The sequence below is a fragment of the Spermophilus citellus genome (genome assembly GCF_964194105.1).
Source record: "Spermophilus citellus genome assembly, chromosome: 8".
NCBI lineage: Eukaryota > Metazoa > Chordata > Mammalia > Rodentia > Sciuridae > Spermophilus > Spermophilus citellus.
The window spans coordinates 18,676,407-18,701,259 of NC_138189.1; the positions used below are offsets into that span (position 1 = coordinate 18,676,407).

The 24,853-nt window shown below is 34.3% G+C and overlaps 1 protein-coding gene across 1 annotated transcript in view; it reads right to left on the bottom strand.

Annotated features, from left to right (window-relative positions):
- Positions 1-1,567: 1,567 nt before the first annotated feature.
- The window catches only part of DHX15 (DEAH-box helicase 15), a 48,940-nt gene continuing 25,654 nt past the window's right edge, over positions 1,568-24,853 (bottom strand). Inside the window, exons 6-14 of the mRNA XM_081303557.1 lie at positions 20,489-20,656; positions 14,639-14,725; positions 13,602-13,751; positions 13,106-13,214; positions 12,172-12,363; positions 9,269-9,391; positions 5,795-5,985; positions 3,734-3,903; positions 1,568-2,795 (exon numbers count right to left, since the gene is read on the bottom strand). Coding sequence (XP_081159683.1) covers positions 2,678-2,795; positions 3,734-3,903; positions 5,795-5,985; positions 9,269-9,391; positions 12,172-12,363; positions 13,106-13,214; positions 13,602-13,751; positions 14,639-14,725; positions 20,489-20,656 — 1,308 coding nt within the window. The 3' untranslated portion in view covers positions 1,568-2,677. The remainder of the gene's footprint in view (positions 2,796-3,733; positions 3,904-5,794; positions 5,986-9,268; positions 9,392-12,171; positions 12,364-13,105; positions 13,215-13,601; positions 13,752-14,638; positions 14,726-20,488; positions 20,657-24,853) is intronic.

Sequence of the window (24,853 nt, forward strand, 5' to 3'; positions counted from 1 at the left end):
AGTTTAAAGATGCATTTAAACATTGCCCAAGTTCTGTGAAGGACCATTCTCAGCCCTGAACCACAAAGATTAAAACTCTCATGTAATAATTAGGTGACTTAAATTCAAAGTAAGATTAATATGAGCCAAAAGTATGCTGTGGTTGCTTGGAAGGTTAATGTAATCTTAAGTTGCATTAACAGAAGTGATGGCAGGCGTGGTCTTCTGGGAAATATAAATACAATTGAAGTCTGCTAGTTGAGACCATAGTATTGACAGCAATCCAGAGCCACCTGGCAGAGGTTAGCCAGCAATGTTCAGGATATCTAGAAACCACGTTAGAGGAAGAATGACAGGAAAAGGAAACAGGGAGGATGACAAATAACTTCAAATAGCTAAATGATCACCAAATAGCCTTATATACAGAAAAAAATTAGAAATATTTTTAGCTCAGCCTTTCTAGTGAAACTACTAAGTAGCCTTAAGGTAATTAAATATATCTGAGCAAAGGGGATATCATTAAAATTAAAATTATTCCCAAGTACTATAAACCTAGGAAGGACTCAGATGACTCTAGGAAGGAGTCTAGACCCTCAGCTGTATGAAAAGCCGAGGGTAGAATGCTATCCTATATAGGGTTTAAGTTAGGTTATACTTTATATTGTCTACCATCTTACAAGTTGTCTTTCTTTATAACTGTCTAATTTCCTTAACTTCTACAGGGCCAAGGGTTCTACTTACTGATGACGAACTCTCCTTAGATCACATTCACAACAAAATGGAGCTCACCTGGGGCTATACCACAGTGGCAAAGAACAAGCCTTGCATGTGAGGACCTGGGTTTGGTCCCCAACATGCATGCACATACACAAAAAAATAAAGGAAAAAAGGCATTGTATAAGCTGAGGGCCAAGGAAGAAAACCTCTTAGCATAATCTTCAAAAAGGATTTCCAAATATTAGTGTTGATGGTAATTTTAAAATTTATTTATTTTTTGGTTCTATACCAGTTACTGACAGTGTAAATCTGTAGAACGAAGAAAACTGTGACAACTTTGTTGTCTAGTTGCCAAGTCTGTAAGATAAAGGTTAAAGACCATAATTTTAGAAGTCATACCTCAGCCAACAAAATGTAAGAAACTCCCGGGTTTGGTTGTATGTGGCCAGTTTAGCAAAACCAGAGGCTGTGGGACAGATACCACGATGGGGAATGAAGTTCAGTTTGCACTGCTGTCTCCATGTGGTTACTTCCAATGCAGGCTCATAGCTTACAAAATGGACAATGCATTCATAATTCCTGGAAACTCATACCAGTATTTAAATGTAATCTAAAACATTATTCCATGGGAACAAAATGAGGTACCTGCAGAAGAACGTAAATCACAGAAGCCACTAGGCATTATTTAGTAACAGTGACCCACGATAAAAAGTATCAGCCTGTAATTTGCCCAACTAAGCCCTTATGTCACATACTAAAAACATTTCCAAGTATATTTAAATCTAACACATCCTATAAACTTTTTCTTGAAATCTTAAAAAAAGGGAGGAGAAAGGGGGAGTCCAGACATTAATGAGTACAGTATTTAGTCTTCAAGTGAAAACAACTGATTTATTATAGAATCTTTGATGGGCCACATCAAACATCCCATTTTTGGTTCCAAAGGGGTATGAATCTGTCTACCGCCTGTTATAGGAAATGGAAGATCAAATTCTTATTTTAACACACTATACAAATGACTTTGTATATTGCATAAAACTTCCAATACTCAAAATTTAGTAAAACTGATCAAGATATACAATACAATATCATTTCCTCCTATCTAATACAAATAAACATGTTTCAGGATAGAGTACTTTAAAACGTTTATCTGTTATTAAAAAGATCTGGCAAAAATGCAGTAACAAGATAATAAATTATCAGCTTTATGAAATGAACTGTAAGAAAAACAGGAACCTATCCTTTCATTCTCTTTCTTAGGATCCAATTTCAAAAGATATTACATACTGTATCTCATTAGATCACAAACCAATTAAACTAACATAGATCATAAACTGATTAAACTAACAAAGTGCTACCTACTCTATGCTCTTAAAAATATTGCTTTAACTACTTAGGGAGTACTCCTTGTGGAAAAAAGCTAAGTACGTAATAGTATAATTATAATAAAAAAGAAAAAGCCCCACATTTTGGAAGAGAAGCAGTTATACTTAAAGAGACTAGAATAAAGATACCAAAGGGCTTTGACCAAAATTAGTATAAATAGACTTTATTGAAGTCAGTGCCTCTGTACTGAGACAGAAGATTGTGTCTACATAAGCACAAGTTGTAACATTTCACAACTTCTAAAAGGAATGTCAACAATTACAACGATCATGCATACCATGGTCGATAATCACATTTTAGAAGCATTTTCAACCATTTCTAAAGAAATGCTTAAACATTGTTATATATAGAACTACTTTCAATAAACTGCAAAACATTGATCGACTTTTCCAGTATGAGCTACAGTGTCAACACAAAGGGGAGGCATAAATGTTTAATTTATGAAATCAGAATGGAATATTTACTGTAAAGAAAAATTAAAAAGCTTTCAAATAAAGGCCATTATTGAACCAACGTGAAGAGCACAACTTGAACTTTTGAGTTCATTCATCTTTTAAAGCTGTCCTCTGAATAACTTCAGTTCTAAGCATGAAATTCAGTACTGTGAATATTCCTTGGATTGAAGTTTGGCAATAATGCGGTCCAACTGTCTCTTTGCTTCACACTGTGGGAAATTGCTCATGTCATAATATTGAGGGGCAATTTTCACCAACCTGTCCAGAAGAGGAAAAATAAGCAAATTAACATTTAACTCCAGTATCAGGGTTGCATTATAAGCTAGCATTAATCATTAATAATACTGGTGAATAAAGGCAAATCTACCAATCCAAATCAATGACAAAAATACCACTTTTAGAAATGCATTTAGTGAAATATAAAATTTCTGTGGAATTTATTCTGAAGTTTAAAAAAGAACTTCATGATATATTCTTTTAAAAGTGTTCTTTTTGTCCACATGAAGATGTTATACAAGGTTGTGGACTTGATCACTCCAGCTTACTACATCAATCTGCTTATCCAAGATTATTATACAGGTTCTATGGAAGAAAACATCTTAGCATTCAAATCATTGCATCTTCTGATTTTAAGCGAAAACAACTATGAATAAACCTGTGTAAGAAAAAATCTGCACAATAAGTAACATCACCCTAAGTGTTTCAGTCCTTGGTAGACATTTCTCATTATTAAGTTACAGAATGGGTTTAGCAAAAACAAATAGATGGAGGGGAAAAAAAAAAAAAAACAGGGTTATTTTGCTTAAAATTAAAGTCCATTCTAATCACATTTTAAAAAAGCAAATATGCTAAGATACAAAGAGCAGGTTTTTTTAAATACTTGCATAGCTCCTAAAATACCACCACATATTAAACAGTTAACTTCAACGGGACAAATAAATATCAGACAGACTTCTGGAACCAGAAAAGACTATGGACTAGAGTTAAGCACAGCAGCAAAGTAACGGCTTCATAGAAACTCTTGATGGTACTCATCCAAATCCTGTCCATACAATGCTTCCACTGTCCTACCACAACAAAGACAGAGATACTGGAGTACAGACTCCTAGTTGAGGAGAACACCAAGTTCTCCAACAAGCAAAGAAAAGGCCATGACCCCTGCTGTTTTTGTTATATTAAACAAAAACCATGCTTACCATTCTGGCTTGATATCTGTACATGTCCGGATGTAATTCTTTGTCGTTAGAACAAACTCATTATAAAGCACCCATTCAGGCTTGTGGTCAAGAACAGTAGAGGGGTGCAACTGAACCACTTGGTTATCTTTCACAGTTAAGTAATGCCCTGTTCGTTCTAAATGTGCCACCTGAAATCAAAACCCAGTAAATTAACATAATGATTCTAAGAAACTAGTTACAAAAGTATAACTAGTTAGTGTAAAACTAACCACATAACAAAGAAAGGTGGGCTTCATGTTTTATTCTATAGCTATTCCTATTTATCACTAAAAAAAAAGGCTAAAAATCAGCAAAGCACAGGCCAAATTCAACTTACAACCTCTATTTGTCTAAATACCTTCCAATGTTTAGAGCAGAAAACAAAAAAATCAGAAGAAAACCATTTTGTGAAGCAAGACAATCACATGAAATTCAAATTTTAGCATTCCAAAGTTTTATTAGAACACAGAAACACCCATTTGTCTTTGGTTACTACTCCACTACCAATGATTATGACAGGATTTAATGGGTCCACAGTCATACTTCTATCTGATCCTTCTTGCCTTTAAGACTATCTAAAATGAGCTCTCTAGCACCATGTGCCAACCCTAAAGTAGATAAAAGGGAACAGTTACATCTAATTCTTCCCTATAATTCTTTTTGTAAAAAATCAAATACCTTGACTAGTGACATCTAATATTTAATTAACAAAGAATCAAAAGACAATTGCCCTTTCCAATTCTGGAATTCTGTGCATAAAGACTGTGTATGAATAATAGAAAATAAACTCAAGTTCATTCAGTAAATATTTATTAAGTACCCACTAGGTGTTGGATATTACATGGAATGCTGCTTACAAGAAACTATAGAGAACTTGAATATAGCTTTATCAGTCTTTTCAGATATTAACCGCAAACTTAAGAAACGTAAAAAACTAAGCTAGTGCATACAAGTTCATATTTAATAAATAATAATGGGCAAGCATCTGGAAAAAAATTTTTCATGTTCAACTATAGTATTCACTCATTTCTTAATAAACAAAAGATGTTTTGCCAACATGAGTATTCTTACTATTACTTTGATTCAAATAGAGATACCCCACAGATCTCCTTTGATCTTTGACTCTAGAACTGTGTTTAATTTCACCAAACTGAGCACAACCGGGGCCTTAATGTTGGCAGTCTGTTTAACAGACAAAGTCAAAGACAAAGATAAAATGAACAATCAAGCAGGAAACAGAACAAACAACTAAAAATCAATCCCAACTTAAGTAATGGACTATTCATTTTCAATTTTATTATTGGAAGATTTTTTTTGAAATTGCCAAACATAGTTTCTCCATGTTTTATACCCCTTAAAATAAAATGCTCACAGTAATTACCCAACACTTTAATTTCAGTTCTGATAGCCTTCCATATTGTACTCTTCAACTAAACTAAATGAAATCTTTTAAATTATTTTTCATCTTTATTGCTTATGCCAAAAGGCATTTTTCGATTTGCAATGCCCAAGGGTCTTATAAGCAACAACCACTATAAACTATCAATAAAATCTACTCACTGGCAAATTTAAATTTGAGGGTGCTTAGTTTCTAGATAAAGTGAACTGTACTTCTGGATGCACCCAGATTAATTCTTTCCTTTTAGTACTTTTACATTTCCAATTAATATTAAGATCTAGGGAAACCTTAATACATTTACCAAAAGCTGAAACTCATTCACCCCCAGGACCAACCAAAATTGCCACCAAGTACCCATTTGCTATAACAAAGGCTCCTGGAGTAAAAAATGTAATTCTAAAGTTGCATCTAACATAATTCAACTACTAACTTTACCACTTAGGACATTAACTTCTTGGTAACTCATTAGAACAATTTCTAAACATTAATTCAAACAAATTGGATGCAACAACACTTTTAAGATTAACTCTTATTGGTGTTCTTTAGAAACTGACTTTGGCGCTTAGGTGGATTCAAGTGTTTAACAAATCAATTAATATTATGTAAGCATTTAATCATGAATTCTTTTATAATCTACTTACCTGCATAAAATACCCAGTAACCAAAGCTTTTCTTATGTTAATATAATAGTCCCTGCTTGTAAAGTCAGTACTTCTACGAGGCAAATTAAATCTATCCATAATTCGAGATAGCTGCTGGCGTACATTGTCTGCGGACATCAGGGACCGGTAGTTAATGAAGTTGTCATAACACCACTGAACCGACTCATGATCTAAAAAGTTGAAGGAAAGGAAAAACGGGGACCATGAATCATCCACACAGGAATATTTTCTATTAACAAGCAAAACTACATAATCCAGAAAGAAAATTTTACCCATATCATTTTCTTTAATCAACTTTCTAAAGACCTGTATAACCTGTACCATGATTCAAAGTCAGAAACCATTCTGAGAATTTTAGACTAGTAGATGTCAAAATAATCACCGTTTTGTGAACAGACTGATCTACCGTTAACTAAACCTTGCTATTTTGAAAAGATGGTTTATTACACAGGGCTAGGTTGAAAAATTTGGTCATGTTATGCCTTGCTAATCTTTAAAGAAAACAGAGCCTTACATTAAGATAACTCAATACAACATAAAAGTTATAAAAATGCAGTGGCTAAGGAGTCGGAAGCAGCAGGATCCTAAGTCTGAGGCCAGCCTCAGCCACTTGAAAGTCTGTCTCAAAAAAAAAAAAAAGAAAAAAGAAAAAAGAAAAGACTAGCTTGGGACGTAGCTCAGTGGTGGAGTGCTCTAGGTTCAGGCCTCACTTAAAGTTAGAGGAGTATAAACTTCAAACAATTATTCTAGGCTATTCTTTAATTATGCTGGACTTAAAGACCCCTAAACCTCAAGAGGTTAAAGTTGGATTACAAAACATGTGCCTCTCAGCAGTTTACAAGCAAGGTCTAAAATACAAATGATAAAGTTTTCAAGAAGTCTGAAACTTCAACTCATGTTTAATAAGCAAGCACTTAAACTAATTTCACATTATCAAAATTGTATCTCTCTACTGTAAATCCTTGGTAAATTTCCAACTAACCTAGTTCTGCTCATCTAAAGAAAGAGTTCAAAGTAAAGTATCACTAAAAAAATTTTACAATGACATCTTTATGTCCTAAAATCAGTCATGGTAGAAAACTTCATCATTTACTTCACAGGTCCTTAGCTAATAAAACTGAGAGGGGTCTTGGGAAATGGGTGGGAATAAAAGGCATAAAATTAGAACCATGTTCATCATTCTCCAATTACTGTGATATAAATTATTCATGCTAGAATTCTACCCTTAATAATGCACAACTTTGTCTTTAATAGATTTTTAGAGAAAACAAACAGTAAATTCTTATCCAATACAAAATTAATTTCAGAAATAAGAGGGGAGGTAGGAAATAGATCTTTAATGAGTTGAAATATCCATTAATCCATCAAAAACTAAGATAAAAGACAACCATTTGAAGTTATGCTTTCCTTTAAGGAGACAGTTATATCAAATATCAAGTCATTCTCTTTCCTTTGACTTATTAAGGCAAGTATACAGATTTGGGTTAAATGCCATCCATTGTTTTCACCTCCCTCTGGCAGTGGGAAGTATTCATTAGAAAATTACCCTACGTGTAATAACTCAATGCTATAGTTCTAATTCATTCCATACGGGCCCTTTGACTGCACCAGCCATCTTTAGATGTGTACAATTTATTTTGACAGAAAACCCCTTACTTAACAAGCCTTACTTAATTTCACCATCTTAAATATTAAATTTTTAATTTCAAATGTTGTTCGTATTCATAGCATATAAAAAGCACATATGATGTATATAAAGTAAGCTGTATAAACAGCTTCAGAATATTATTATTCCTTGATATTTCAATTCATCTTCAAAACATCACTATTAAACCCAAATATACTGCCATTCCTAGTTTTCAAAAGGTTACATGAGAAAAATATTAATTTCCCAATTTTAAAATAGTCTTTAAAATGTGTTAATAATAGGGTAGAAGGCCACGTTGTTACTTCAAAAAATCTTTCAATTATCACTTAAAATAGTATCTTAATAATAACATCAATGGAGATTCTGAGAACCAAGATGGACCGAATCTGTTCCTTTTCTCAAGGGCAGGTTATATGTCCCCTGGTCAACCAGTAAGATGTTTGGCAAACAGGAATATGGGGTTTCTTGAACTGCCGTATCCTGTTAGGGACAGTCTTTAACATCATGCATCAGCAATAAATGGACAGGAGAGGGATAAAATAAATACACTGAAATAAACCATGTGCTGGTCTCTACACTGGATTTCTCACCAAGTTTTCTTTGCCTCCCACATTAGCCAGTTTCTTAGATCTGGGAACTGAAGGGCTCCACCCCTTCTTTCCCTAATAGTCAGCAATGCTACTCAAATCATACCAGTGTATGTAAGTAGCAACTGTGCAGCAATTTAGGTGCTGTTGTGTTTCACATATTGCCCATCTACCACTTTTAGGCCACCTCTGCACTACTATCACCTATGGAGATATGCCAGTGTCAACAGGCTTAATTTTAGGAATATAAATGGCATTTTAATGAAATAATAAAAATCAGCTCAAATATAAAAGGTACAAAATTGGGAAGAAAACTTTATAAATAAGAAAAATTTTCTTTACAAAAACCCATAAACTCACAAAGTGAATGATAATCTCACAATTTTATATAGGACTACCAGTTTTTGGTTGTATCATACATTAGGTTAGCTTTTGGATATGCAGGAACAAACCTTTTCAGATTCTGTTGCAGTTCATTTCTGTATTGTTCTCCCTTAAGGTTCCCTCTCATTTAACTTTTATAAATGGTATGTTCCAACAAAAGCAGCTAGTGATAATTTGATTATTTCATCATGTGTCTAGAGCAAAATTCACAAAACCGTCTTTCTACTTCCAGACACTTAGGTATAGTTTCCAACTTTTTACTATCATTAATTCTGAGATGAAAATCTTTAATAATAGTTATTTCTGGGTTAAAAAGTATTAAGTTGTTAAGGTAACAGGTAACACAAAATCTGCTTTTTGTAAAGATCACATAATTTATATTTCAAGCTCCTGTGTATGACTGTGTCACTAAATTGACTCCCACACAGGTAAGGAATATTTTTTTCTTTAATTGTTGCCACCTTTACATTAATGTAAGAAAATGGTACCTTTTTCAACATACACATTTCTTTTTTTAGAATAGAAATAAAAGAGAGAACAAAGTATACAATAATTAGTATTTCTGTGAAGAATTTATGTAAGTCTTCCATTTTTATCACCTTTATTTTTCAGGATTTTTATAATTGGTGTCTACTACTTTGATTATAAACAAGCAACTTTGAAAAAGATTGACAATTTCTACTTTAAATGCTAGTCACGAGTTTTTCTAAAGTACCTCTGGGTTTCTAATGTAAAGTTGTCAGAGATAATAAATGAAAGTGAGATGAAGAAACATCTTATATGCTGGAAATGACATTTAGACAAAAGAGTGCCTTCAATCTAATTTTCACTTACTTTGTTTAAAAGCGTGGTAGACATTCAGCAGTGTCAGATGATCTCCATCTATGTGGGCAAATCTCATCTTGGCCTCATCTGCAGCTTTCTTGGCCTCCGTGGGGCGAACAAAACACTGTGGGACTAAACAAGGTTGGTATGGGCCCAACACAAACGCCCATATCGATGAGTCACGCATTCACAGATAGAGGAACAAGGCCTAGCTAGGTCAGTTCACAGAGCATAGGGCAGGGCAGGATGGCCTCCAACTGCATCTTGGACTGTTTACTACCTTGATTTGGTACATCAACACCTAACCACATCTGTAAGACAAGAGGGTTTCAAAGCTACAGAGTACCTGATTATTTTAACTAGATCTAAAAGTAGGCATCAAAACAGCTATTCTGAAGGCCATCAAGATACTAAAAAGCTCAACTTATTTCAAAAACCAGTGCTGATAGCTCTACCAATAACCAGAATTATGGTGACAATAGCCTTTTTAGTTCATTTTTTAAAAGGCCATCAACTGAACCCCTGAATGGCCGTGCAAGTTAGGAAACTACAGTTGCCCACTGCAGAACTAAAACAACTGTGCAACCAGTCTACTGCCATATTTCTATCAGAATTTGTTCCCTCATTCTCCGGCTATTACCAACTGGTGGGTATCACTATTAGCACTGGTGAGCAGAAGCATATGTAAACATAAAGAATATCAAGAAATCTTGAGTTTGATGATAGCAGTAGTGGTGGAAGGTTAAACCGCCTTAGAATTAAGAATATTAAAAAAGGCTGGGATATTCAGCTAGTGTTCCAGCATTTTAATAAAATGATTAGTAAACAAAGCCCCAAGTTTAAAAAAAAAAAAAAAGGCTTATTTGGATCAAAACCTCAAAATAAAAGGAAACTCCATTATTTAAAAAGTTGACAATTAGTCTGAAACAATCATTATTTTCAAGGGTCATCAAAATATATAACTACAGTATTTGTTTAGAGCCTCAATATTAATTCACATAAAACTTTTAAGTTGTTACAAGGTGTGCACTACATTTTTTGAAATACAACTTTCCTTAATTCACTTTAGCAATTCCATAGTCATAGAAGCAATATGAAAATAAATACTTAACAAGCTTGGGACTTTTTCAACACATTTTTAAAGCTCTTAAAACTTTATCAGTAAAAAAAAAATAAATTATCAGTTCAGATAAGATAATGGGAATAATCAACAACAAGATCAAATACAGTGTGAAAAATACTCTTTCCCATACAGTTTCCCCTTTAAAAAGATGCCAAGGTAGCCAATAAAGACAACGAAACATGATCACAGTAAATAAGTCTTGCTTAATAAGTGAAGCAAGGTAATTCATAAAGTACAGAAACGACTCACAGCTGTGAATGTTAACGTAAACTAGCCACCAGAGTTAAATGGGAATGAATAAGCAGTGTCCCATAAGGCCTGATATGCACCTAAAAAGTTTTAAAAAATATTTAAGTGGCAAACAAAGCTCAACAGAACTTTTTATTCCATGATTTCTTCCTCACTCCTTATTTTAACACTTCCTACAAATGGCCTGTTTAAAAACTGCTGCACATAAATTTTTATTCTCTAAAAGACGACCACCACTAAACCCTGTTTTGCACAATTCCTATTACAAATAAGATTGAACTATAGTTGGAAGATTTTCAACCTCACCACAATGGCAAATATTAAAGAATATTCTAAACTCAAACAATGGTATTATACAGTATGTCTATATAACACAAATCATCTGCTAACTCTGGCCCCACACTTTCCCTACAAACTAAAATCTTGGGAGAAGTACAACCCTGAGAATCTAGCAAAACATGTAAGAAAGGCAGACAACAACCTACCACCACCTCCGCAAATGAGACTACAATTTAATTAAATGATTCGATACTGCCCTGCCCATCTGCTCTGAGTCTGATCAGTCATAACTCTGCAAGAAAACATTTTAGCTACTTCTTAAATAAAAAGTTCACACCATTAGAATATACCACGCATCTAAACTAAGCCATAATTTTATATTTAGAAAAATTTTCAATTTATCCTTTAATTCCATAGAAGATTTTTAAGTACTCGTGGCATTAAATAGTCAAGATCAATACACCACTCCACAATTAGAAGTTAGTTCTCTCCAATACTGAAACTAGTAGCATACAATATTTAGATTATCAGTAAAAGCTTGATTTTCTATTTTTAGCTGTAAGAATAACCATTTGTTTGTTAACAATATTCCATCTCCTTTTTGGAAAATCTAAATTTCTAAATTACTAATCATCTTGGATTACGTTTTACTACTACTAAAAATAACACAAATTCCTCAGCTTAATATTCCAATTTTCAAAAATTAGCAAGTTTATTAGTATATTTCTTTTACCAACTGCTTTCCTGCCATTGTAAAAGAACATTAATATCAGATTATATTTTAAGCCTAAAACTACTTCTAATACTAAATTTGAAATTCAGGTTTGTTTGACTGTCACTGGAATACACATCTTACATAGAGAAAAGGTTCAATTTAAATATATCACAGGCTCACTGAATAGTGCCACGTACTAGAACAAAGTTCTTCTTGTACTTTTCAGTAATAAACCTCGAAGATAGCACTGATGGACCTACCAAAGAATTCAGGTACAATTGCATTCAATCTTATTCTTACTGGAATTTTTATTTGCACTCAAGAGAGCCAATGTTTTACTATGTTTTACGCACAAAAACATACTTTACTTCTGTAAGTACTATGTCATTAGGATGCTATTTACAAGGTATTTAGGAAACAAAATGAATTCCTTAAAACCATCTATAAAATCCACTACCATACTAAATATTAAAAAACACAAACAAAAGTGAAGTCCACCCAAACTCTGAAGAGCTGGGCTATTTTTAGTTCCTTTCCCTCTATTACCTGACAACATAGCAGTAATAGATAGGACCTCATTAGAACAGTTGTAGTCACAACTTGCAATAACCATTTTAGCGAGCTGTGGATCTAGAGGAAACTCTGCCATCATGGATCCCAATTCAGTCAGATCTCCATCATCATTTAAAGCAGCCAGATAATTCAAAAGTTCTAAGGCTCTCATCAGAGTTTCAGGAGCTGGGAGGAGGGGGAGAGAAGGCAATCTATTAGACAAGTTGCCTTAAGCAAGCAAAAATGTGACAAAGTGCAAACTATTATAACCAATCTCATTTTTCATTTTACAGTGGACCTTACTAGAAACTTGAAACTGTCAAATTCAATTATACAGACATAGTAAGTAAACAATGAATCACACAAAATTACAATTTTTTCCTATAGTTAAAACTGTCTTTGTCTTAAATGTATGTTAATTTATTAACGCATTTATCAAACTATTTTTCATAAGAAAAATTAGAAAAATGAAATTCTCACATTTTTAAGCCCAGACAAAAACTCAATTAATTTAAACTCCCAGAATAACTTCGAAGGGAGGGAAAAAAATGTGCTCACGTATGTCACACCCTTTTTGGGGGGAGGGTACCAGGGACTGAACTTAGGAGCACTTGACCACTGAGCCATATCCCCAGCCCTATTTTGTATTTTATTTAGAGACAGGGTCTGAACTGAATTGCTTAGCACCTCACTTTTTCTAAGGATCCTCCTGTTTCAGCCTCCCTAAGCCACTGGGATTATAGGCATGTGCCACCGTGCCCGGCTATATCACCCTTTTTGTTGTAATGTTACCATTTTAGACTTATCTTGATGCATGCTAGAAGAAATGTTAAGTAAAATGTATTTGATACATATACTAAATAGTATGCCAAGAAACAAAGATTTAATTTTGGCTAAAAGATCTAATAAAATGTATGATAAGCCATACCTGGTGGATCCATAAAATCAAAATGCACCAAATCATCAATACCAAGTTTCTTCAATTGTAACACAACTGATCCTAAATTAGAACGCAAAATCTCAGGATAGGTGTTATCCTAGCGAGGGGGGGAGGGGGGGAGGGAAAAAAAAGTTTGTTAGGCTTAACCTTACTAGTCATCCCTACAGAGGCAAGAAATCCTATCTCTATTCTCTGTCTCAATAGTTATTTGCTACAGCTCATCTAACTCAAGAAGAAAAATACATGTAAACTAGACTAGAGAGAAATCAGATACTTTCCCAAACCATCTTTATAATGCTGGAACTGCTTAGCTGTCCACCTTAACTCAAAACTGGGGGGTAGGTGTATTGGTAGATTACACCACAAATCTTATTCAAAACTAAGCAGCTTATAAAAGGTAAGGTACATTAAACAAGGCAACTTTTTTCTGATAACACAATTTAACCTTCCAAATACACAGTAAGAACATGGCAATATGTCTTACCTGCATTTCTGTTTTATAAGCTTTTTCTGTGTAAAGCCTGAAGCATTTCCCAGGTCTGGTACGTCCAGCTCGACCAGCTCTTTGTTGAGCTGAAGCCTTACTAATAGCTGTCACCAAAAGAGATTCAACTCTGATTCGAGGATTGTATACCTATTAGAATGAACATAATAAAAGAACAATTCTCAGCTAAACATAAAACTGGAACCATTAGAAATAGCCAAAGACTACAGCTGTTGCCAAAATAATATTAATGACCACTGTAAATCGGCTATCCCAAAAAGGAACTTGCTATCTCATGGCCTTTCTTTCTAGCATTCTATTAGTCCAAAAGAGTTAAGCTAACAAGAAAAGATCCAATAACAGAGTTAGCTTACAAAACCTTCACTCCTCCTAATTTAACTTCCCTTCCACCAGGCTGGACAGTGGAGAATTTTTCCTAAAAAGAAACCTGCAGTTCCTACACCCAATGTTAAAAGTGGACATCACAAAAATTATTTTTAACTTGGTCCATATTGTTAAATATATGCTTTTAATGTTTTCCATTGATAACATACCTACAAACATAATCAACTTAGTCAAAAAATATGTTGTCTGGGGAAAAAAAGGTATTCGAATACCAGCATTGTCCAGCAAAAGTGTTCAGTGTCCATCACTGTTAACTAAAGGAGCAGCACAGAATCTATATTCAAACAGTGTGTTCAGCACATGGCAGGAACTCTAATGTTGGATGCGTGAGTCATCTGCAGGGACTGCACTTTATTATCAACCCCACCCTCCTTAGGTAAGCAAACAAACCAAAATACCCAGTAAACAGACACCCCAAAACCTTAAGAGGTGGGGGACTACAATTAAACCATAAAAATGCTACCTTAACTTCTGATAGCCAGATAAATGCAAAAGGATCATACAGCAGAAAGAAAACTTAAATGAAACAAACAAACAAAAAAAAAAAGCAATTTTTAGTCATTAGATGAATGGGTGGTAAAAACTGTCACACCAATTTATAAAGTATCCAACTAAAGCACTAAAATACATACCTTCTGTTTTGCAAATCCAGGATCAATCACAAATACCACACCATCTATTGTCAATGATGTCTCTGCAATGTTAGTTGACACAACTACCTATTAAAAAATACAGTATACAAATTTTTATTACACATTAATAAAGTTAACATGACATTTAAGATTAACCACTACCATGACTTCTGAACCAGTAAATAAATGGAAGTAAAGATTTATCTTCAGTAGTTAATGCTTTATAAGACAAACTAAAATTTAAAAATATAAATTTTAATTTAGCTCACAATAGTTATTCCCCTTTCCAACAAAGCTATTCCTTCAGATTATCACTCAACTACACTACATTTGGATTATTGAAACAGAAGTACAACATCAAAAGAAAAATACAGATAAGGTCATTATGTAAATCTAAATTACAGAATGCCTTATTGCTACAACGCACTTTAATTAATGACCAACTTCATAAAACATGCATTTCTTTGAATTTTGTTTTTTATTTACAGTTGGACACAATATCTTTATTTTATTTGTTTTTATGTAGTGCTAAGGATCAAACTCGGGCCCTCGCATGTACTAGGCGAGCGCTCTACCATTGAGCCACAGCCCAGCCCTATTTATTTGAATGTTTACAGACAATATTTATTTTACAAAGGAAATATTCATTTCATTTTTTAAAAAAATGAACATTTTAAACAAAACAGCACAAGAAAAAGCTACAATCCAGTATGAACTGACAGATCGGGCTGGGGCTATAGCTCACTGGTAGAGTGCTTGCCTAGCATGCATGAGGCACTGGGTTCAATCCTCAGCAACACATAAAATAAAGGCATTCTGTTCATCTACAACTACAAAAAAAATTAATTAAAAAAAAAAAGAACTGGCAGATCATCAGAAATATAGATGTTTTGTAAAGTGTACAGTCTCAAAGTGGTGACATGCAATGTGTTACACTGCATATATAGCAACTGTTGGGAACCACACATTTGTTACATGAAATAATGTTTAAATCATTTTCATACTAATATGATAGCTTATTTTTGCATGTGAGATCCTTTGCAATTTAGGAAATTGGAGACAGTCCGAGGAACAAAGATGTAATTTTCTTCCTTTTAAAACAATAGGAAATGTTACTTTCTGTTAGTATTTTTACCAGAACATCTAATTTTCAGGAACAGATTACTGGCATTCAGCTAGAGACACATGTATATGTAAGCAGTTGACACAGAAGATGAATCAGATAGAGTCTGCTCTTCTAGCTTTCAGTTTCTAAGAGAAGATTAGACATGGATAGAAAGTGTAAATGACACTGGATGATGTGCTGTGAGATTATAAAGGGGTTATTTCCACAATGAAGACAAAGAAGGTTTTACCAAGAAAATGGCATTTAGGACAGTATTTGAAGGTAAGGTGAAAGCTACTCATAAAAGAAAAGGCACAAGCCATAAAAGGGTCTGCTGAGAAAAGAATATGTGCCTAAGAATGTCCCATGGGAATATCTAAGAAATGAAAGTACTTCTATTTATCCCTATTCTTTTATTTCTTTAAATTTTTAATTTTGCAAATCAAATGGTTTTAAAAATTCGCAGGATTAATTCACAGGATTTCATTACACTATTACTTGGAATTTAATACTAAGAGTTTCATTTTTTGATTTCATACTTGCAGTGGGAGATTTTTTTTAAATACTGGCAAGAAACTTTGACATTTATCAACAGGTATTTCATATTATTTACATGTCAAAAAGGCTTCCTTTTTCGTTCATTAAAAGGAATGGCAAAAGGCAAAGGTTTCTTAACTAAAGATAATTTTGTGGTTATTACTGAAAGGCATTCTTAAGGATATTTACAGCATATAATCAGAAGTGAAACAAACTTTCAAGGTAAGTAACGTTGACAGGTAGACTCCAGAATAATCCCCAACATTCTGGAAAGTCGGGGTTGTGGATTTTTTTTTTTTGGGGGGGGGTCTGTCTGAATCAGTTAATCAAGTCCTAAGAAGATTACAGGAGGCAAAATCCAATTAGGAACTGGTCAGGAAAAAAGTGATCCTGAATGTCAAGATCTAGCAGAAATCTACATAACTGTCAAAATAACTGTTATCTTTGCAATAAGTGCTCAAAGAGTCTTTAAAGTACTGTGCAAATCTCACTAACTATATTAGGTAAATAACTCCATGGTAAAGGTTTGGCATCACTGCAAAAATATGCAGAGGACCCCTCCCCAACTGTCTTCTAATGGGACCCACTTTGATTTAGTTCAGTAATTACACTTTAACACAGTACAACTCAGAGCACTTGTATTGCTCTACTTGAATACTGTTTGAACACAATAATGCATTTAGGTTAAGCTAGTTTGGATTTTTATTCTCTAGGGAACTCTGTGGAGTTGCCCAATTTAAAGACATTAATTTATCTGCTTGTACACCAAGCTATCTTCAGATTGTGGATCATTAAGTCTCCCTTTAAGACTATAGAACCAGCTTCACATGGGCCATTTCCCTTTTTTATTGAGCAATCTACATTCTGAGCCATATTATTCAGCAAGCTATAGGAAAGTTACAGAAAATCAGCTATGTGTATAGATAAAATTAATGAAAACTAAGTATTTTAATCAAAGACTCATTGCTGGATTTAAATAACACCAATTCTATAGAACAATAATTATAAGTCTTGGGATGCCCAGAAGAAGAGATTTACCAATAAGTATAATTTTAAAATAGCCTCCTATAGTTTTTAGTTTACTGAAATATTTGAACAAACTTTAAAAAGCATCAACGGGTAAAAAAACACCCTCATACAAATACAGTACCGTATTCTCAACCTTTCTCAATAGTTAAAAACTTCAACCTACTACACTATTAGTCCAATGTTAGAAGCTACTTAAGTGCTCAAATGCCCCCAAAACTTAACTTTCACATAGCCCATATTTAAAAATTCAGTACAAAAAAACTGTTGTTGGTTCTACACGATCAGGTTATAGAATTTATTATGCATAAACAGAATGGGGAATAAAGAATAACAATGCCTTATAAAAGGTACATAAATAGGGGCTCAGTTGATAGAATGCTTGCTTCCCATACACAGTCTTGGCTTCGATCCACAGCACCACAAAACAAACAAACAAAGAAACACCATAAAATAAAGCTATAATTACAAATATTCTGATGTTATTTTTGAAACTGTATTAAATATTCAATTTGTTCAAAAACTTGCAATAGTCTCATAACCTATTCTATGCTAGCTGTTATCTTATGTTTGTTAGGAAAAAAGTAAACCATTTTACAAAATAGTTATATATTTTTTCTCAGTAAAAAGCAGAGCATAAACCTCTAAATGTTCCTATATAATTTTATTTATTTTTTTAGAATTTTAATATTTATTTATTTATTTATTTTTAGTTTTCGGCGGACACAACATCTTTGTTTGTATGTGGTGCTGAGAATCGAACCCGGGCCGCACGCATGCCAGGCGAGCGTGCTACCGCTTGAGCCACATCCCCAGCCCCCTATATAATTTTAAATTAATTATGAACAACATGGTGACAGTAAACACTTCTAGTAACTGGCACAGTAACATTAACAACAGCAGAACCAAGCCTTAGCCCTTACTCCTTCACTCGCTTAAGGTGACTATTATAAAAGCTGCAGCATTTTAAACAAAAATAAGAAAACAACTGAATAGCGGTTCCTCTTGCTCTACACCTCCTCCCTCCTTCCCATAATCCTCTAGCACCTTTGCGGCTCTAAATAGGTCTGTCAAGCCCTAAGCCTACTGGTCGCCTCTTCATCTTGCCTGCTGGTCAGTGCCTAAACAGAGCATGGGGCATGTTTCAATTATCTCAGGGATGCAGTTACCCCCATCTCAGCCCGGGCAGCCATCTTGCCCAGTACTGAAAACATGTGGACTTGACGTTTAGATGCTCCTCCATGAGTTAGCCCTGCATGAAAATCTTTCATTTGTGCTTTAACAAGCTGGGGCTCAGAGTGTCTTTCCCATCAGAATGATGTTCTTCCTTACTCTCACTCCCCCCGGAATCACCTACGAAAGCTATGACAGTTTTGTTCTTAACCTCTAAGGTGAAGCTGACTCATGCTAAGAGTCATAATTTCTCTGCATTAGCTGATTGAGATAAAACACAAAACAAGGGGACTGGGGATGTGGCTCAAGCCGTAGCGTGCTTGCCTGGCTTGGGCGGGGCGCTGGGTTCGATCCTTAGCACCACATAAAAATAAAAGATGTCGTGTCCACAGAACACTAAAAAATAAATATTAAAAAATTCTCTCTCTAAAACACACACACACACACACACACACACAAACAGGGCTGAGGATGTGGCTCAGTGACCAAGTGTCCCTGAGTTCAATCCCTGGCACATAACCCCTCCAAAAAAAATTATTATTTTCATAGTCGTTGAAAATATCAGGGGAAAAAAAAAAACAGCCCAACGGGGGTGGGGGCAAATGGCAAAAAGTTGGCTCTGTAAATCCTGAATAAGAAGAAAGAAAACAGATCCCGATTTTTTTCCCAGCAGCAGGGGTGGTGGGGGTGGGGAGGTATACTGGGGATTGAACTCTGGGGCACTCAACCACTGAGTTACATCCCAGCCCTATTTTGTATTTTATTTAGAGACAGGGTCTAAGTTGCTTAGCACCTCTCTAAATTGCTGAGGCTGGCTCTGAACTCACAATCTTCCTGTCTCAGCCTCCTGAGCAGCTCAGATTACAGGTATGCACCACAGCACCTGGCCCAGATTTTGACTAACAAGTGAATTATGAATACAATTTTAGACAAGACGTAACCCTTGACAATCATCTCCCAAAATGAATAAGACTAAAGATTTAAGAATTTTACCGGGGCCTGGGGTTGGGCCTCAGTGGTAGAGCACTTGCCTAGCAGGTGTGAGGTACTGGGTTCAATTCTCAGCACCACTTATAAATAAATAAATAAATAAATAAAGGTCCATCAATAACTAATAAAATTTTTTTTAAAAAAAGAGTTTTACCAAAACTCAACTGCAGTATTATATAACTTAATAAATGTCCAGGCCTAAATGTTGACTTGACTGTTCTCAAACCATTTGATATAGTTTAATCTTTTCAAATTTATAAGATCCTCCAAATCTCAAAAACTAAATAAAAACAGTTGCTATTTCAAACTGGCACTCAGCTCTTTCAATGTCCCAACAAAGTATATGAGAGACAGGGTTGGAATAACTTTGTTCCCTTCCCTGTGCCAAGCACACATTCCTCCCAACAGGATCCAGACATAGTTCCTGCCTTCAAGGAACCCATGTATTTATGCAGTGTGATTTGTGTTATTGCTATGAAGAGTTCTGTGCAGCGTCAACACTCCACACCTATATCTAAAAATTTGATTAAATCAGAAAAATAAGTTAGAAGCCAAAACACCACAGAATGAAGTGCTTAGTTTTACCAATCATTCACTGAATGGAATAAAGTACTTGGCCATCTTCCCCTTCCCTTAACCAATCTATCATTTGTTAAGGAAGAACTCCCTATGTGTGGAGAAAGAAGTATATTTTCTTCTGCTATGGTCAAAAGATATATATGGGCCTGGCACTGTGGATCAGTGGTAGAGCGCTCCCCTAGCATGTGTGAGGCATTGAGTTCGATCCTCAGTAACACATAAAAATAAAATAATAAAATAAAGATATTTTGCCCACCTATTACAAAAAAAAAAATATTAAAAAAGATATATACACTCCACCCAAATACATTTTATTCTATTTATTTATGAAATGAAGATTATTTTGTTGTTTGACCCAAATCACAATTACCAACAGCATAGCTTGATATCTCAAGTCTTTTTATATTGATGAAATATTATAAAGAATGTTTCTTTGTTACCTTTCTTCCAATGGCTCCATTCTGTTTTTTTGGTGGTGGAGGTTCAAAAATGCGTTGCTGCTGCTGGGGTGGAAGTGTAGAGTACAGTGGAATGATTTTAATGTCACCAACTTCAGGACCCAAATCATCAACCTCGCGCTTTATTCTTTTACAGGCTTCATCAATTTCCTACAAAATAAGTTTTGAGTCTAAAAACAAAAATACTGAACATTTCTATGCAGTTTAAGTATACGATGTGCCAGATACCCTATTTTCAATGTATTAACCAAAACTATTTTAGCAAACTTCAGTGGGATTTCTAAAACCACCTCAAAAATGTTGATTTCTCTATTCAATTGAATATGTAGCTACCTTATTTGCATTCTACACCCCTTTTCTTGAAGAGTCAGATTTCCTAATTAATTCTGAACAAATTGTACTAAAACCGAAATTTCTCACCCAGGAATATTTAACTGCACTTGTGACCTTTTCAATTTTCACAATCTAAAAGAAATTGATGTGCTAGATATTTTAAATAAGCCAATTAGGCTTTAATGTCACATATCACTAATGCAATTATATGCAAGATTTGCTTCATTGTGCCTAATGAGAACAAACACCTTTACAGTATCAACATAGATATTTAAGAACTAGGCTAACCCAAATATCTTAGGGCAGCTTCAAAATTTTCCCTATCACCTAAATCTATTCCAATGCACTTGTATTCAAATCAAAATTTAAAGGGAGGAGACATAATGAATAATACTGAGAAGGGAGGAGTGGCCACTTTAGGGATGGTTAAAGGGTTTAAGATATGGAGGGTAGAGTATACAGGGGGATAAATGTTACCTAACCCTTACTGAAATAATTCAACTTCAAAAGAAAGAACATTAAGGTTAGGATTAGGGTTATTATAATATTATAAAATAGTAGGTAGTCTAACCAATGAACAACCCAACCTGAGACTATCCTCATTAATTATCTGTTATTCATAAGACAGACTGATTCAAAAAGGGGGTAATTTCAGGTGATTTTCATCAAACTAGAATTATTTTCCTTAAAATGACATTAAATCCAAGTACAACTTTGCATTAAAGAATACAAAGTTCTTGGACATATTAAGAAACACATTGTTTTCACCTACCCCAAACACATAACTTTATATATCATTTAAGAAAACTGGTATCTGTCTCAAAAACTGTGATACCAAAAAATCACTACAAAGAACCTGATATTAACAGTGTCCTCTAAGATCCCAAGCTTCCAGGAGAAAATGAAAATATAAAGCTATTCATCAAAAGAACATTAACAAAGGAAACAAGTATTTATAAAGAAAATTGCTTTCGAATGCTGAATCTAGATGAGAATGCCCCCTGCTGGTACGCAAATACAAAATTAAGATCGCTACCAAATTAAATTTTTGAACATAAATACAAAAATCACACTTCCAATATTTAGAGTATCTGGAATTGTTAATTTTACCAAAAAAAAAAAAAAAAAAAAAAACCTGGAAAATAAATGGTCAAATGTCATCTAACATCCAGATTCCACATCTTAAAAAATTAACAGCCCAAATCATATATTTGCTTTAAGACAGCAGTATTTTAGATAATTACAAATTGGAACTAATATGTTAAGCCATGTATGGAGCTAAAACAAAATGGTGACATCAGGGATATAAATAATCCTCTGAAGTGAAGGAAAAAAAATCCATATCACTTGTGCTTTCATATAAATAAGGTTCTAAACAGTTGTTAAAATTCCACAATACATTTTTCCTCAAGTTTTAATCATTCTTAGTCAAAACTACCAGTTTAGAATGCCATTAAACTCTCCTACAATCATCAGAAAGACAGAAATGGCAGATTCTCTTCCCAATCAGTAGCCATCTGCTTGGTCGTGAAGATTTCTGACTTGAAGAAAAAGACTTTCAGCTTAAAAAGTATGTTAATTAATTAAATTGGAACTTACTTACGAATTCATTAAATGCTGAAAAAGCATATTACTAAGAAAAATTATGTGCTGCTCAAGGAATGAAGGACCTGAGAATCTTCAGATCTTCAAGCATCCACTTATAAATATTTGTTACTGCATTACAATCTCCTACCTGATCCAGTAGTATATAACTTGCCTGAGGACTTCTACCTTGATAACACTTATCATAGGTCCAGACTGATTATTTATTATTTTGCAGTAGTGGAGATTGGGGGAGGAGGGGGACAATCTTCCACTGAGTGACATCCCCATATCTTTTTATTTTTGAGAAAGATTTTGTAAGTTGTCAAGGATAGCCTCAGACTTGGCAAATCTCGTGCCTCAGCCTCCCAAGTCAATGGGATTTTTTAGGCATATGCCACCACAAACAGCTTAAGTCCAAATTGTATGCACTGAAATAATAAAAACATTCTAGATTTCTAATTTTCACCAATCTTTCACCAATTTAAACTGGGTGCGCGCTCTCTCCCACATTAGCTCAGATGACTTCAGGAGCACCATTGTTTTTAAAAAGTGATTAAAATGGTAACGTCTTTAAAAAAAAAAAATCTTTCAAATTTCACAAGATTACTAGATTTCAAGGAAGCTCTTCAAATTTATGAAGGCAAGTACCAACTTCCCAAAATCAACCATTTAACCTACCAACTAAAAATACCAAAGTTTCACCAAAAAGGGAGAAACAGTAATGTTTTATTTATCTTTATATCATATCTACTAAACAAAATCAATAAAATCCACCTTCTTCCCAAAAGTCTCCAAATTCAAGACTAGGCATCTAAAGAGAACTTTACACAGCTATAGTTCACAACAACAGTATCACTTTATTTTGTGAAAGACATACTCCAGTACACATATGAAAACCATTGGGAATACTACCTTTGTTTCCCCAGCTAGAGAAACTCTTTGAGGTCCTTACCATGAGGCTATCTCTGATATGCTTGGTTATCTGCGCATAATGGCTACTTTAGTCATTTAAGAAAATACACCATGCACTTTGAAAGAAGTGATTTAGAGACCAGACACAAGAGGACAAAATAAGTACCTCAAAAATGAGTTACAACATACATGTCATTTATATGCCATCAAAAAAAAAAAAAAAAAAAATTTAGTACTCCTGCTTACAAAATGTAAGGAAATTTCCTAATCAAAATGCATAGAAAAGATGACCAGTACACCAAGAAGGTAACTCTGGGAAACTGAATTTGCAACACACCTATTTTCCAAAAGGACAATTATATTTCTCTACAGGGAATGACTCTGCAACCTCCTAGGGGATATTTTGTAATGTCTGCAGACATCTGGTTTTCACAACCAAGGGAAGAAATAGTATTGCATCTGATGCGTAAAGCATTGATATTGATGTTCTATAATACATATAGCATCCACATCAAGAGACCGTGCTCTAAAGAAAGGAAATTAAGGCCAACAAATTATAAATTACAAATGATCAAGACAAACCAGAAGAAATCCAAAGATTAAAAAAAATTACTCAACATTCATAGCTCTTAACAATGACATCTGCTCAAAAATTATCAACCAAATATCCCTGTAGAATGTGAACATAAATGAGAATTCACATTTACTGCAGAGATGTTGTTGCTTAGCAGACCTTTGGTATCGAGACAAATGGCAGCAATTTTTCTTAACAATGTTTAGGCTGTCATTATCATATCATAGGCATCATACTATAAACTATTCCTGTGGAAAAGTGACCCTTAAACCAAAAGGACATAAAAATGGCCCCAGGAGTTTACAGAAGATGCAGATTCCTACATTTCATCCCCAAACTTCATCTGTTAGAGCAAGTTTGGAAAAGAGACAAGAATTTGCTTTGTTTTAAAAGAATTGTTTTCCAGAAGCGGGCAATCTACCACACCTGAGGGAAAAAAAAAAGTTCCAGAAGAGAAGTCAGATCTTTTGGGATGCCAAAACACATTAAGTTTTTCATTCATCTAAGATCTCAGTTGTCAGGTTCTTTTATCAGAGATAACCTTTTAAAAATGTAAAAGAAATTCTTAACCAGTGGGCCATGCAAATACAAAAACAGGATGTGGGTCAGTAAGTGTTAACTATTTAAACTTAGACACAATTAAAATTTAGTCTCTCCTCATACTAGCCACATTGCAATGCTCAAAAGCCCTGTTTCTTGGTGGCGATCACAGTGAAAAGTGCAAATATAGAATGTTTCCAGCAGTGCAAAAAGTTCTGTTGGACCTGCTCTAGACCCTGACACTAAGACCTGAAGGAAAGTCAGCACCACCAGCATGCTTCTTAGAGGCAGGCTCTCAGGATCCACTAAGACCCACTGAATCAGAATCTCCAAGTTGTCTAAGTGATTTGCATGTACATTAAAGAGCACATACTAGAAAATTCTGGTGCATTCTAGAAAAT